Source organism: Oncorhynchus clarkii, chromosome 21 (genome assembly GCF_045791955.1).
Source record: "Oncorhynchus clarkii lewisi isolate Uvic-CL-2024 chromosome 21, UVic_Ocla_1.0, whole genome shotgun sequence".
Taxonomy (NCBI): Eukaryota; Metazoa; Chordata; class Actinopteri; order Salmoniformes; family Salmonidae; genus Oncorhynchus; species Oncorhynchus clarkii.
In genome coordinates, this window is record NC_092167.1 from 24,147,725 (window position 1) to 24,163,106 (window position 15,382).

The 15,382-nt window shown below is 40.6% G+C and overlaps 1 protein-coding gene across 2 annotated transcripts in view; it reads left to right on the forward strand.

The window, feature by feature from the left end:
• Positions 1-3,299: 3,299 nt before the first annotated feature.
• The window catches only part of LOC139378780 (ankyrin repeat and BTB/POZ domain-containing protein 3-A-like), a 219,250-nt gene continuing 207,167 nt past the window's right edge, over positions 3,300-15,382 (forward strand). For both annotated transcript variants that reach the window (XM_071121275.1, XM_071121276.1), the window contains exon 1: positions 3,300-4,364. In XM_071121275.1, coding sequence (XP_070977376.1) covers positions 3,500-4,364 — 865 coding nt within the window. In that variant the 5' untranslated portion in view covers positions 3,300-3,499. The remainder of the gene's footprint in view (positions 4,365-15,382) is intronic.

The following is a 15,382-nucleotide window of genomic DNA, read 5'->3' on the forward strand; positions in this document are numbered from 1 at the left end:
ACCATACTAGGCCAAACACATAGAAATATAACATAGAAAAAATAATATAGACACAAAGGCATAAAAAGATACTAAGGTAAGAACTTGACACTACTTAAATATGATCCCCAATAAGAGGCAACGATTACCAGCTGCCTCTAATTGGGAACCATACAAAAATCACCAACAAAGAAATACAATGACTAGAAGACCCCCCTAGTCACGCTCTGACCTAAACAACATAGAGAAACAAGGGCTCTCTATGGTCAGAGCGTGACAGATATAATTCATGCCTTACCTTTGAAGAGCTTCTCCTGTTGGCACTCCAATATGCCCCATAAACATCACAAATGGTCCTTTTGTTCGATGTATTCCGTCGTTATATCTCCAAAATGTCAATTTTTTTGGCGCGCTTGATCCAGAAAAACTCTGGTTCCAACTTGCACAACATGACTACAAAATATCTAATAAATTACCTGTTATCTTTGTCCAAACATTTCAAACAACTTTCCTAATACAACTTTAGGTATTTTTTAACATAAATAATCAATCAAATTTAAGAAGGGATAAACTGCATTCAATAGTGGATAAAAACAAAGTGGAGCGAGCTTTCAGGTCACGCACCTTAACCACAACAGCACACTTCACTCGACCCTCGTTCTGAACAGGGCTACTTCTTCATTTCTCAAAGGAGAAACATCAACCAATTTCTAAAGACTGTTGACATCCAGTGGAAGCGATGGGAACTGCAAGCAAGTGGCTTAGAAATCTAGATCCCCATAGAAATCACATTGAAAAGAGAGTGACCTCAAAAACAAAATTCCTGTATGGTTTGTCGTCGGGGTTTCGCCCGCCAAATAAGTTATGTTATACTCACAGACATCATTCAAACAGTTTTAGAAACTTCAGTGTTTTCAATCCATATCTACTAATAATATGCATATCCTTGCTTCTGGTCCTGAGTAGCAGGCAGTTTACTTTGGGCACACTTTTCATCCGGATGTGAAAATACCACCCCCTAGCCTAGAGAGGTTTTAACAGTCGTGGGTCTTTTGCTCTCCCTCCTGATGTAGCCTAATACTTGTCAGTCGCTGAAGTGAGGCCATTACCTTTAGTCAATGTATTTCTTTAATGCTTAATATTCATCTATCCTGCTCCATACTCAACTTTTTGATAGTAAGTGATAGTAAACACTAAGGCTCGGTTTCACATACACTGATTAAAACTAGTCCTGGACAAAAAGCATTTTAAATGGAGATTGCACTAAAAAGCATTTTTGATTGATTTATTGTATTTGCCAGTTTAAAAAAAATCATATCCACACACAGCACATACATTTTAAAAACTTTACAAGGATAACACAAAGTCAGTGACTTATTTCCATTGTGTTCCCTAATCTGCATTGAATGTGCTTTTTAGTCCAGGACTGTGCCTAATCTGTGTGTCTAGGGTTATAACAGCATTGGAAGCCCTTTCTATGAACAACCTGTATTTACATTAAGTGTATTTTAAATGAATGATTAATGAATAATAGGCTTTTTTCATTTTAGGCTTTTTAAAAGTGTCATGACCGCGTTATGAATGCTTCTAACAAATGTAATAAACATATGAACATTTATAAGCCTCATATGCATTACATTGCATTTATAACAAATTAATTTAGCATAAAAATGCTAAACGCATTTATAAGCTCTTCATGAGGCAAATTTTGCTGGGTGAGTTGTTATGAATGTTGATAGCATATTGTGCAATACGCAATGGATGTGATAAAGGGCACTACGCATATGAGTAAAACGAATGTTGAATAATGTGTGTAACGCTATAAATCTAAATCCTGAATGAAAAACAGGGTAACTAATAAGTACCAGTACCAGTGTTTTATGGCACTCAAATGAGGAAATATAAAAAATACCCAATCAATTAGGATTGTACAAACTACATAGTTAAAATGTTCATATAGCCTTTAGCCCACTGCCATTTCTTGATTGTTCCTTTATATCCTTTTGGCATTTGATGATGTTTCCATAAGATTATCTGCAGTAGGACTGCAAGGGTATGTTCAGTGATGTGAGCCATTCAGAAGGTTGCAGGAAGAAATGTAGCATTGAGCTGAGCGGACATAATTAATTATTTTAAGCCTACCTACCTGACCGAAAACCATATCTGTATATAGTCCCAACATTCAGTAACATTGCACCTCTGTGAAGATAGGACCTTCACCCCAAAGACACTGATGTTTTTTATCCTTTCCATCAATATTGTGAATGTTTATCTATGTGTATTTCAGGATCCTGTATTCATTCCATTTTCATATCATTGCCATAGTCGAATTATTTGTAATAATTTTTCCCATGCAGTCTATTGATTTGTAGCTTATATCAGTGAGTTCGTTTACATGCATCACTATTAAACTGGTTATAGCAGTAGGCAGATCATGCAATAGTCATGTAAACACCTTTGTGCAATCGAAAGATTGCTTTGCCTATCTTAAATCAGTGTAAGGCCAAATTCGAAGTAAGCATACTCCGATTTAACACAAGGTTTTCTGAGCAATCTTTCGAATTATTAGGATATTTAAACACCCCAATCGGCATCTCAGCTGTATATTTGAGCTGCACATGTGCAAGCACCAGCCGAGCAAGTCTTTAACATGAACTAAGTGAGTTTGAAACAACTGAATGTATGCGTCTTAGAAGTAATTTTCACATACAAACTTCATATGTTCAAAAAATAGCATGGTCGCAGTGGTTGAATGTTTATTTAGATTGCCAATTTTATGCATTCATCAGAGTGCCATCAGGTAGCCTGATTTCAGATGTGTCCATGTAAACAGGATAATCATTCTTCTTCCAAAGCATGTAAACATTTTAATCAACTATCATATGAATCTGATAATCCACAACAATCACATTATTATGTGCATGTAATGTACGGAGTGTGTCTTCATATGTGCAGACAGACATTGTTAATGTGCTAAATGCAACACCCTCCCAGCCATTAGGCCTGCTCAATAGCAGGTGTATGAATGTGTGGGAGAGTGTCATTCTTAATCTGCCTGTTTTAAGTCTGTTGTATTTATTATGATATAAGACTCAGATTTTTGAGTAAATCCCTTTCCAGTCATATTTGAAACATGTTTAATGTGCCCATCAACAGCTAATATCATAATACATCCCAGTTGACAAATTGAATATGTCAGTCAAGAGTAATAAAGGCATCAGATTGGCCTTTAGCAGCCAACCATGTGCCTAGCCCCTCCTCTCCATGCACGAGTCGTGCTGCGCCTGATGCAGTGGCTTGTGGATTCGATCTCTCTCAGGTTACGGAGGAGTTAGAGAAAGACCAGTTTAATGGAATATTTTCAGTAAACGCAAGAAAGCGAAAACTAGGTACAAGATTCACTTCATTTACAGAGATTGTATGTAGCCGAATATAACTCTTGGAGCCGTGGAATAGCTGCGACAGAGACAGGGTTTGTGGCATTCATTGAAAAAACAGACCTTTAGTATGCAATGCAGCCATGACAGGCAAGAGTAAGACAGCTGTGAGGACGCTGGAGGATTTAACGCTCGATTCCGGTTATGGTGGAGCCGCTGACTCCTTCAGGTCTTCCAGTGTGTCGCTGTGTTGTTCGGACACGAATCTGTCATATGCGCATGGGGGAAACTGCTGGCATCTGACTGAATCTATGCACAGCCGACACAACAGCTTGGACACGGTCAACACCGTCCTGGCGGAGGACACGGATATATTGGAGTTCTCCAGCCAATGCGCCAAGCTTCCCGAGCTGGAGGACGTGCCATGGAGCCTCAGCGAGGTGGAGTGTGCACTCAGGAAGAAAGAGGAGCTATGTGTCGGGAGCCCGTCACAAGAGGTCCTGGCCAAGCTCTCAGCACTGGTCAGTCGGGCGTTGGTGAGGGTCGCCCGGGAGGCTCAGCGCCTCAGTCTGCGCTATGCCAAGTGCACCAAGCACGAGATCCAAAGCGCCATCAAGATGGTTCTCTCCTGGACCATCTCTGTCAACTGCATCACCGCAGCACTCGGTGCACTTTCGCTCTATAATATGAGCACTAGGGATAAATTATACCGGGGCAAGTCAGCGCGGTGCGGGCTCGTCTTTTCTGTAGGACATTTTTTCAAGTGGATGGTTGAGAATCGAGTGGCACTCCGGGTCCATGAGCACGCGGCTATATACTTCACTGCCTGTGTGGAAAGCCTGTTCCTTGAGGTATTCAGCCGAGTGCAGCGGAGCGCGCTCATCGAGAATGACAACGGTACCTCCACATTTACGCTTGAGTCCCTAGAGCAGGCCATCAACAATGACTCAGAGATCTGGGGTCTGCTGCAGCCCAACCAGCACCTCATATGTGGGAAGAATGCAACTGGTAAGAAAAACAAAATGCATGTTGCTCGTTTTCTGTTGACAGAAATATGTCCTGAGTGGAATCGGATGTAATATGTTGTGGGTTTTTCGTTGGAAACTCAGGTCGTTTCAAGCAGAATGTACTTTGTTGACCACATCGTTGGCACAGATCCTTTGTTTTTGTTTCTATTATTTGTCTGGCAGATCTGCCAGTGCATTGGGGGATACAAGGATGTGTTAATAGCCGTCTGTTTGTATCATTGGCCCTCGCCAATGTTGTTGTGAATGACGGTCACCTCACGTGGAGTTGAGGGACTGTTTATAGAGGTGGCTACTTAATTAAAGCTTATTTTAATGGGTCTTTCATAATTGAGTTATTTTGATAGAGGAACGAAATTTACATCACCCACAGCTTATTGGTTCATAATCTGCATTTTTAAGCCACATTTTGTCATAGGTTAAGATTATTATATATTTTTTTTTACCTATTTGCCAAAGTTAGGGTAATATGGGGTAACTAGCTTCCTCGGGCAACTTCCCCCCCTCCCTTTAATTTGCATTAAGACCCAAATATGTTACAATTAACACTCTCTGTGTTGTAGATATATTCCAATGAAGTTAGATCTATAATTGTTTTTTAAATATACAAGAAGGAAAGCCTTAAGATAAATAATCCACTTGTTTAGAGAGAAAAATGTAGATAATTTAAGTAAAGTAGTAATATGTTGGATGAGTGTGTTGGGGCTACACCCCCTCCCCCTCTTACTAGGGGGTAATTGGCCCCTAGTATGTGTTTCCACCTGTAATTTAGACAATGACTAGCCCAGTTAGCGCTAGTTTATGCTAATTTGCTCGCTAGTTACTTCACCAGCAGTAAATACTAGCCAGCTAGCTATTTAGAATAAGCTGTTAGGAGTGCTAGCTAGCAACCTTACTAGTTGTAAATGTTTCCACTAATGACTGATAGTTTTACAGTTATTGTTACTTTTTAGCCTTTTAGCTGTTTTACACAGCATTTTATCTAATATAGCTAGATACTATAGCTAGCTCCATTTTTAAGAGAGCTTTTCAATTGGCATCTTTCCCCCTGTTTTCAGTCACAGGTGGGGTCTGGATTAGGTGTGAGCGGTGCAGGAGGTGGGCTCATGAGTTGTGCTCCAATTTTACTGGGGATAGCTTTATTTGTGACCTATCTACAAATTAGAATTGTGCAATAGCAAAGCATAACAGTTGCCATGTCAATGTTACACTGAATTAGTTAGTTAAGTTGTTGTTATTAAATGTTATTAGTTATATTCCAATTAATATATATATTTATTTAATTAAAAACAACTGTTAAACCTTTTGCTCTGGAATGTATTAAAGACTGCTGGGATTTAAAATCGTGCGTTATTCAAATCATATTTAGTGCAATTGTACATAATGGATTGTATGGATAAGGAATAACAAAGAAGGAACAAATAAAATGGATCTGAAGGTGACCTCTTATGGCTGCGATCCCCGTACAGGGATCAACATCAGGGGGAAATTTCAGAGTGACAGCTAAAAATACAATGTCGTAACAAACATTCTTGAAAATGCAAGTGTCCTACATCCTTCAAAAGATTAGAATCTTGGTAACAAACTACGTTTTCCAATTTAAAATAGCTATTACAGAGAACAAATACCATGCTTTTGTTTGAGAAGAGCGATCAACAACAAAAAACATTTTCCGCCATGAAGGTTTAGACACATTCACATCTGAAGGTAAAATTATGACTTACATTCTGATATCTTGCTCTTATTTATCTTCCTGAGGGTCCCAGTGATCAAATGAAATGCAGTTTTCTTTGATAAAATCAATTTTTATAGCCTAAAATGAAACATTTTGTAAACCGTTTTTGTCGTGAATTCCATCTCTATCAACTTTTTACGGAGAATTCGACGTAATTACACATACTAAACAATCGTTTATCTAGTCATAGTTGGTTTCAGTGCAATCCTCTGGATGTTTGCAACACAGCCAAACTTGATTGTTTTTTTTTGCGGGATGTATTGACCGAAGTGAACTGATTTGAAGACGACGAGCAATGACTTCATTGCGCACCAATAATATCTGCGAAGCTTCGTTGATTGACTGTATTTCTGCCCAATGACCACTGATCTTCTTGAAATCTAGCTGGGTAGATAGCCAATGAGCTGAGGTAAACGCCAGTATGTGATGTTTATGGGTTGGACCACCACCCCTTGTTTGTAAACGCATGAATAACGGACTTCATTCTCGCCTTGACCATCAGAGTAGTTGCAGTCACGCTTGTTACGCACAGCAGTGTTTTGGAAAGTAATATTTTGGAAAGTATTTTTTCAACAATTTCATTGAAGACATCATGGCGAATAAATCAGGAAAGGCGAAGTCCAAGTCTAAGTATACAGATTTGCACCAGATTATAGAAGAGATTGATCGGGAAAGTGAGACAGATTTTTTGTTTGAGGAATCTTTGAGTGTTATGATTCAAACATTGAGTAGCTGTTTCTGCAAGGACAGGACGTACTTCTGGACGGGTAAGTGCTGATGCCGTTATATTAAATATATATATAATTATACACTGATCAAAGGGAACACTTAAACAACACAATGTAACTCCAAGTCAATCACACTTCTGTGAAATCAAACTGTCCACTTAGGAAACAACACTGATTGACAATAAATTCCACATGCTGTTGTGCAAATGGAATAGACAACAGGTGGAAATTATAGGAAATTTGCAAGACACCCCCAATAAAGGAGTGGTTCTGCATGTGGTGACCACAGACCACTTCTCAGTTCCTATACTTCCTGGCTGATGTTTTGGTCACTTTTGAATGCTGGCGGTGCTTTCACTCTAATAGTAGCATGAGACGGAGTCTACAACCCACACAAGTGGCTCAGGTAGTGCAGCTCATCCAGGGTGGCACATCAATGCGAGCTGTGGCAAGAAGGTTTGCTGTGTCTGTCAGCGTAGTGTCCAGAGTATGGAGGCACTACCAGAAGACAGGCCAGTACATCAGGAGACGTGGAGGAGGCCGTAGGAGGGAAACAACCCAGCAGCAGGACCGCTACCTCCGCCTTTGTGCAAGGAGGAGCAGGAGGAGCACTGCCAGAGCCCTGCAAATGACCTCCAGCAGGCCACAAATGTGCATGTGTCTGCTCAAACGGTCAGAAACAGACTCCATGAGGGTGGTATGAGGGCCCGACGTCCACAGGTGGGGGTTGTGCTTACAGCCCAACACCGTGCAGGACATTTGGCATTTGCCAGAGAACACCAAGATTGGAAAATTCGCCACTGGCGCCCTGTGCTCTTCACAGATGAAAGCAGGTTCACACTGAGCACGTGACAGACGTGACAGAGTCTGGAGACGCCGTGGAGAATGTTCTGCTGCCTGCAACATCCTCCAGCATGACCGGTTTGGCGGTGGGTCAGTCATGTGTGGGGTGGCATTTCTTTGGGGGGCCGCATGTGCTCGCCAGAGGTAGCCTGACTGCCATTAGGTACCGAGATGAGATCCTCAGACCCCTTGTGAGACCATATGCTGGTGTGATTGGCCCTGGGGTCCTCCTAATGCAAGACAATGCTAGACCTCAATGTGGCTGTAGTGTGTCAGCAGTTCCTGCAAGAGGAAGGCATTGATGCTATGAACTGGCCTCCCCGTTCCCCAGACCTGAATCCAATTGAGCACATCTGGGACATCATGTCTCGCTCCATCCACCAACGCCACATTGCACCACAGACTGTCCAGGAGTTGGCGGATGCTTTAGTCCAGGTCTGGGAGGAGATCCCTCAGGAGACCATCGGCCACCTCATCAGGAGCGTGCCCAGGCATTGTAGGAAGGTCATACAGGCACGTGGAGGCCACACACACTACTGAGCCTCATTTTGACTTTAAGGACATTACATCAAAGTTGGATCAGCCTGTAGTGTGGTTTTCCACTTTAATTTTGAGTGTGACTCCAAATCCAGACCTCCATGGGTTGTTCAATTTTATTTCCATTGATCATTTTTGTGCGACATTCAACTATGTAAAGAAAAAAGTATTTAATAAGAATATTTCATTCATTCAGATCTAGGATGTGTTATTTTAGTGTTCCCTTCATTTTTGTGAGCCGTGTATATAAACATTTACCCCAAAAATATATGGGAGATTGGAAATGCAACATTTAGGTGATAAGCAGTAATGGGCAGCCACTACCATCATGGGACTTTTATTCATTGTTTTATTTGAGGGCGGAACCTAACAGACCTCAAAAAGTGCAAATTTGTCAACACTACAGTTATGTAACGACACCCAATTAAGGATATGGCCTGTTAGGTTCTGCCCTCAGCGCAGTGGTTATGCTCTCGGGCACTGTCACCCTTCTACTATGCCACCTACTGCTTGCCTCGCTGGCTAAACAACTCTGGCTCATGGTATATACAGTGCCTTCAGAAGTTAAACACCCCCCTTGACTTTTGTTTTGTTACAGCCTGAAATTAAAATTGATTAAATTGAGATTTTGTGTCACTAGCCTACAAACAATACCCCATAATGTCAAAGTGAAATTATGTTTTAATAATTTTGAACAAATTAATAAAAAATGAAAAGCTGAATATCTTGAGTCAATAAGTATTCAAATCCTTTGTTATGGCGAGCCGAAATAAGTTGAGGAGTAAAAAGGTGCCTGACAAGTCACATAATAAGTTGCATGGACTCACTCAGTGTGCAATAATAGTGTTTAACATTATTTTCTTCTGTACCCCACACATACAATTATCTGTACGGTCTCTCAGTTGAGTAGTGATTTTCAAACAGAGATTCAACCGCAATGACCAGGGAGGTTTTCCAATAGTTTGCAAAGAAGGTAACTTATTGGTAGATTGATATTAAAAAACATCTGACATTGAATATCCCTTTTAGCATGGTGTATCATCAATACACCCGCCCTTCCTATCTCAGTCATGCCAATAGTGACTTTAAAACAGTTACAGAGTTTAATGGCTGTGATAGGAGAAACCTGAGGATGGATAGACGACATTATAGTTACTCCACTATACTAACCTAAATGACAGAGTGAAAAGAAGGAAGCTTGTACATAATACAAATATTCAAAAACATGCATCCTGTTTGCAATTAGGTACTAAAGTAAAACAGATAATAATGTGGTAAAGAAATCAGACCTGTAACTTCTTCTTTAAGAGGCTCCTCTGTCCTCCACACATTACCTGTATTAATGGCACCTGTTTGAACTTCAGTATGTCATCAGTATAAAAGACACCTGTCCACAACCTCAAACAGTCACACTCCAAACTCCACTATGGCCAAGACCAAAGAGCTGTGAAAGGACACCAGAAACAAAATTGTAGACATACACCAGGTTGGGAAGACTGAATCTGCAATAGGTGAGCAGCTTGGTTTGAAGAAATCAACTGTGGGAGCAATTATTAGGAAATGGAAGACATACAAGACCACTGATAATCTCCCTCGATCTGGAGCTCCACGCAAGATCTCACCACGTGAGGTCAAAATTATCACAAGAACGGTGAGCAAAAATCCCAGAACCACACGGGGGGACCTAGTGAATGACCTGCAGAGAGCTGGGACCAAAGTAACAAAGCCTACCATCAGTAACACACTATGCCGCCAGGGACTCAACCTGCAGTGCCAGACGTGTCCCCCTGCTTAAGCCAGTACATGTCCAGGCCCGTCTGAAGTTTGCTAGAGAGCATCTGGATGATCCAGAAGAAGATTGGGATAATGTCATATGGTCAGATGAAACAAAATATAACTTTTCGTGTTTGGAGGACAAAGAATGCTGAGTTGCATCCAAAGAGCACCATACCTACGGTGAAGCGTGGGGATGGAAACATCATGCTTTGGGGCAGTTTTTCTGCAAAGGGACCAGGACAACTGATCCGTGTGAAGGAAAGAATGAATGGGGCCATGTATCGTGAGATTTTGAATGAAAACCTCCTTCCATCAGCAAGGGCATTGAAGATGAAACATGGCTGGGTCTTTCAGAATGACAATGATCCCAAACACACCGCCCGTGCAACGAAGGAGTGGCTTCGTAAGAAGCATTTTAAGATCCTGGAGTGGCCTAGCCAGTCTCCAGATCTCAACCCCATAAAAAAATCTTTGGAGGGAGTTGAAAGTCCATGTTGTCCAGCAACAGCCCCAAAACATCACTGCTTTAGAGGAGATCTGCATGGAGTAATGCGCAATAATACCAGCAACAGTGTGTGAAAACCTTGTGAAGACTTACAGAAAACGTTTGACCTCTGTCATTGCCAACAAAGGGTATATAACAAAGTATTGAGAAACGTTTGTTTATTGACCAAATACTTATTTTCCAGCATAATTTGCAAATAAATTCATAAAAAATCCTACAATGTGATGTTCTGGATTTTTTTTTTTCATTTTGTCTGTCATAGTTGAAGTACCTATGATGAAAATTACAGGCCTCTCTCATCTTTTTAAGTGGGAGAACTTGCACAATTGGTGGCTGACTAAATACTTTTTTGCCCCGCTGTATATATATCTGTCACGTTCTGACCTTTATTTCCTTTGTTTTGTATTTATTTAGTATGGTCAGGGCGTGAGTTGGGTGGGCAGTCTATGTTTGTTTTTCTATGTTTTGGGGCATTTCTATGTTTCGGCCTAGTATGGTTCTCAATCAGAGGCAGGTGTCATTAGTTGTCTCTGATTGAGAATCATACTTAGGTAGCCTGGGTTGCACAGTTGTTTTTTTGTTTACTGGTTTTGTATAGTTTTCAGTGTTCAGTACTTTCTTGATTAAAGATTTTACCATGGACACTTACCATGCCGCATATTGGTCCTCTGATCCTTTTCGCCTCTCCTCTTCAGATGAAGAGGAGGATGACCGTGACAATATCTGTTTATTATACCTGTTGATACAGGGCTCATATGTGAAACTATTCTAAATGAACATTTTCTTTCACAGTGACACTGACTCCGAATGGGAGTCTTATCCGGTGTCCTGTGTGAATTTATGTATGCTCTCTCTAATTCTCTCTTTCTCTCTCTCGGAGGACCTGAGCCCTAGGACCATGCGTCAGGATTACCTGGCATGATGACTCCGTGCTTCTACACCTGCATTGCTTGCTGTTTGGGGTTTTAGGCTGGGGCTATATAAATAGATGTGATTTGATAGAGGACTGAGGGTCTTCCAAATATTGAAAGTGTGTAAATAGTTACACATGTTATTATGTAAATGTAAATATACATTTTTTTTCATTTGATTTTTTTATCAATAATAATATTTTTTTTCCATTTTTTTGGGGGGGGGGGGGTGTGTTAGAATACCATTTTGGTATTTTGTATATAGTTATTTGTTTCAAAATGTATACCTTCACCAATTTGGCCACTTGGGTACATTTGGGATACTTGTGTGGGACACCTGGGTGACTTCATGATAAATGTCATGTAGCACACTCATTTTGGAAGTTATCAATTTCACTGAAATTGTCCCCATCATCCTATCTGAATGTCTGTTTTATTGTTCATTTTAAAGATGATGATACAAAAATAAAAAACGTATGTTTTTTTTTCATTATTTTATCTAAACCAGATCTATTGTGTTATATTCTCCTACATTCAATTCACATGTACACAAACTTCAGTGTTTTCTTTCAAATGGTGCCAAGAATATGCATATCCTTGGTTCCTGAGCTACAGGCTGTTAGATTTGGGTATGTCTTCAGGTGGAAATTGCACAAAGTAGGGGGGGAGCTGTAAGAGGTTGTTAAGCTAAATAGTCTGATCTGTTTTTGGGATGCTAGTGGTTGTATTAATTTGGGATCTATCGCATTCCACAACTGTCCCAGACTATTTTGGAATATTTATTTCTCGCACATAATAGAAAGGGGTAACTTTTGTACATCGTAGATTGCCATAGGCTAGTGCTTTTGCTGTTCATTAGGCCTACTCATCTTGTTGGCTGACACAAATTACGTGTACAGTTCTTCCAATATCTTCAACATGCGCCTTGGATTTGGATAAAGACTCGTGCAGTTGCATCCCGATGTGTCTGTCTTCACTTGTAGCCTGTGAGAAAACCTGATAAGGTGACACAGAGCAATGTGAGTGAGGGGTGCTTCGGATCACACAGCCGGGAGAAGAAAAGTATAATTATTATACTCAGTCCAAGGGCACAACGGCCACTGGCCGAAAAAGGCAAGGATTTTTTTTAGGGGGCATTACGGCCACAAAAAGGGAATGCCGCCAGGAAATTTTAGGCATTATCAAGTGCTTGTCATTTTGCGAATGAGAGGCTGATGATGTGTGTACAGCCTGCACAAAAAAAAAATAAAGGTTAAATAATAAATATATATTTGTATAACTTTTTCAAATAATTATTAGTCGTATCATGCAGCCTTAGAACATATTAAAAATCAAAACATACAGCCCAACATTTGTATCACAACTAAAGTTGCAGAAATAACTCCATATTAAGCATATAGGAGTACCTGTTTCTTTGCTAACCGCTCAACACAGAGTAGTCACATGTAGTCCTATTTTCAGATGTGAAATATTATCACAGATATTATCACAAAGGATTGGGGGTCTTTATTCCAGTGAGATTGCTAAATATTTCATTTCATTTCCAGACTAAATTAATGTAGACATTGCTGTTTCTGTGTGTCAGGTCAGTTTGTACAAAGCTAATAACATGGGAAACCTTGCATGGACTCTTATCAAAAAGTAAGCAAGTGAATCCCAACTTGGGTCGATAGAATTTGTTGCAGGTAAGGCGTCTCAAGCATTTCAGGTTGAAGCACATTTTAACAACTGTTCACATGCTCTGTGGCATCTGCTGGCAAAAAAAATTGGTGATTTAATGAGGAATTGCTGTCAGGGAATTAAAATACACACCATGGTAAATTGATTGGGATTGAAATCGTAATATGAAGACCCCTCCAGCTCTCACTCTCCACTCAAATTGTCTGAAAGGGTTCTCTTTAAGGTACTCATGATTCAATCTAGATTAACTGATAAGCACCAATCTTATCATCCATGTACTACACTGATATAACCTATATTATACCCTATGAAGCCTCAGTTTTGAACTCCGATATAGTTTAAATAAATACAGCTTCCCATGTGTCAATTATGTCATCTGAAGTGTTTTTTGTCTTCTAAAGCCCTCCCTGGGAGAGAAGCAAAAAGTAAAAATACAAATGCTAATGAAGAATTGATTGACGTGAGCCTGACGCCCCCTGCACTCATCTCTATCTCGATATATTGTGTTGTCACGACGTGTCCCTTTCTGGGTATAGCTAGTGGCTTCCCCCTTTCCCTCTCTCCTACACCCAGGTTCTGTTACCTCAGTTTGTAAATTCCTGGAGGAGACTCTCTCCCCCTGGCCATGCAGAAAGAGACACATAGAGAGAACAGAGGATTTCACATGGCGAAATCCTAAATCCCCAAAATGGGGATTTGATACAAAATGTCCACTTGTGAGAAGGTGGGAATGGTCCCTGGACACTTAAGAGACGGGTATGACGAGTGTGTTTCATTTGATGATTTCAGAGAGGACAGGAAACACACATAACTATATCTCCTTAAGGATTCACATGTGAGGCCATCTGCTAAACAGAGTGAGTATGGTAGACTAAAGGCTGGTTTATACTACGTCTATCTGTAGACAGTTGCCGTCCGACATCAAACTTGTCCTTATGAAAAAGGATAAACACATAAACGATAGGCTTCATGACATCAGGTCCAAAATAGCATAACTGGTATACAGTGGGGCAAAAAAGTATTTAGTCAGCCACCAATTGTGCAAGTTCTCCCACTTAAAAAGATGAGAGAGGCCTGTAATTTTCATCATAGGTACACTTCAACTATGACAGACAAAATGAGAAAAAAAATCCAGAAAATCACATTGTAGGATTTTTAATGAATTTATTTGCAAATTATGGTGGAAAATAAGTATTTGGTCAATAACAAAAGTTTCTCAATACTTTGTTATATACCCTTTGTTGGCAATAACAGAGGTCAAACGTTTTCTGTAAGTCTTCACAAGGTTTTCACACACTGTTGCTGGTATTTTGGTGCATTACTCCATGCAGATCTCCTCTAAAGCAGTGATGTTTTGGGGCTGTTGCTGGGCAACATGGACTTTCAACTCCCTCCAAAGATTTTCTATGGGTTTGAGACCTGGAGACTGGCTAGGCCACTCCAGGATCTTGAAATGCTTCTTACGAAGCCACTCCTTCGTTGTTCGTGTGTTTGGGATCATTGTCATGCTGAAAGACCCAGCCACATTTCATCTTCAATGCCCTTGCCAATGGAAGGAGGTTTTCACTCAAAATCTCACGATACATGGCCCCATTCATTCTTTCCTTTACACGGATCAGTCGTCCTGGTCCCTTTGCAGAAAAACAGCCCCAAAGCATGATGTTTCCACCCCCATGTACTGACTTAAGCAGGGGGACACGTCTGGCCCTGCAGTATTTGAGTCCCTTTCGGCGTAGTGTGTTACTGATGGTAGGCTTTGTTACTTTGGTCCCAGCTCTCTGCAGGTCATTCACTAGGTCCCCCCGTGTGGTTCTGTAATTTTTGCTCACCGTTCTTGTGATCATTTTGACCCCACAGGGTGAGTTCTTGCGTGGAGCCCCAGATCGACGGAGATTATCAGTGGTCTTGTATGTCTTCCATTTCCTAATAATTGCTCCCACAGTTGATTTCTTCAAACCAAGCTGCTTACCTATTGCAGATTCAGTCTTCCCAGCCTGGTGCAGGTCTACAATTTTGTTTCTGGTGACCTTTGACAGCTCTATGGTCTTGGCCATAGTGGAGTTTGGAGTGTGACTGTTTGAGGTTGTGGACAGGTGTCTTTTATACTGATAACAAGTTCAAACAGGTGCCATTAATACATGTAACGAGTGGAGGACAGAGGAGCCTCTTAAAAAAGATGTTACAGGCCAGTGAGAGCCAAAAATCTTGCTTGTTTGTAGGTGACCAAATACTTATTTTCCACCATAATTTGCAAATAAATTCATTAAAAATCTTACAATGTGATTT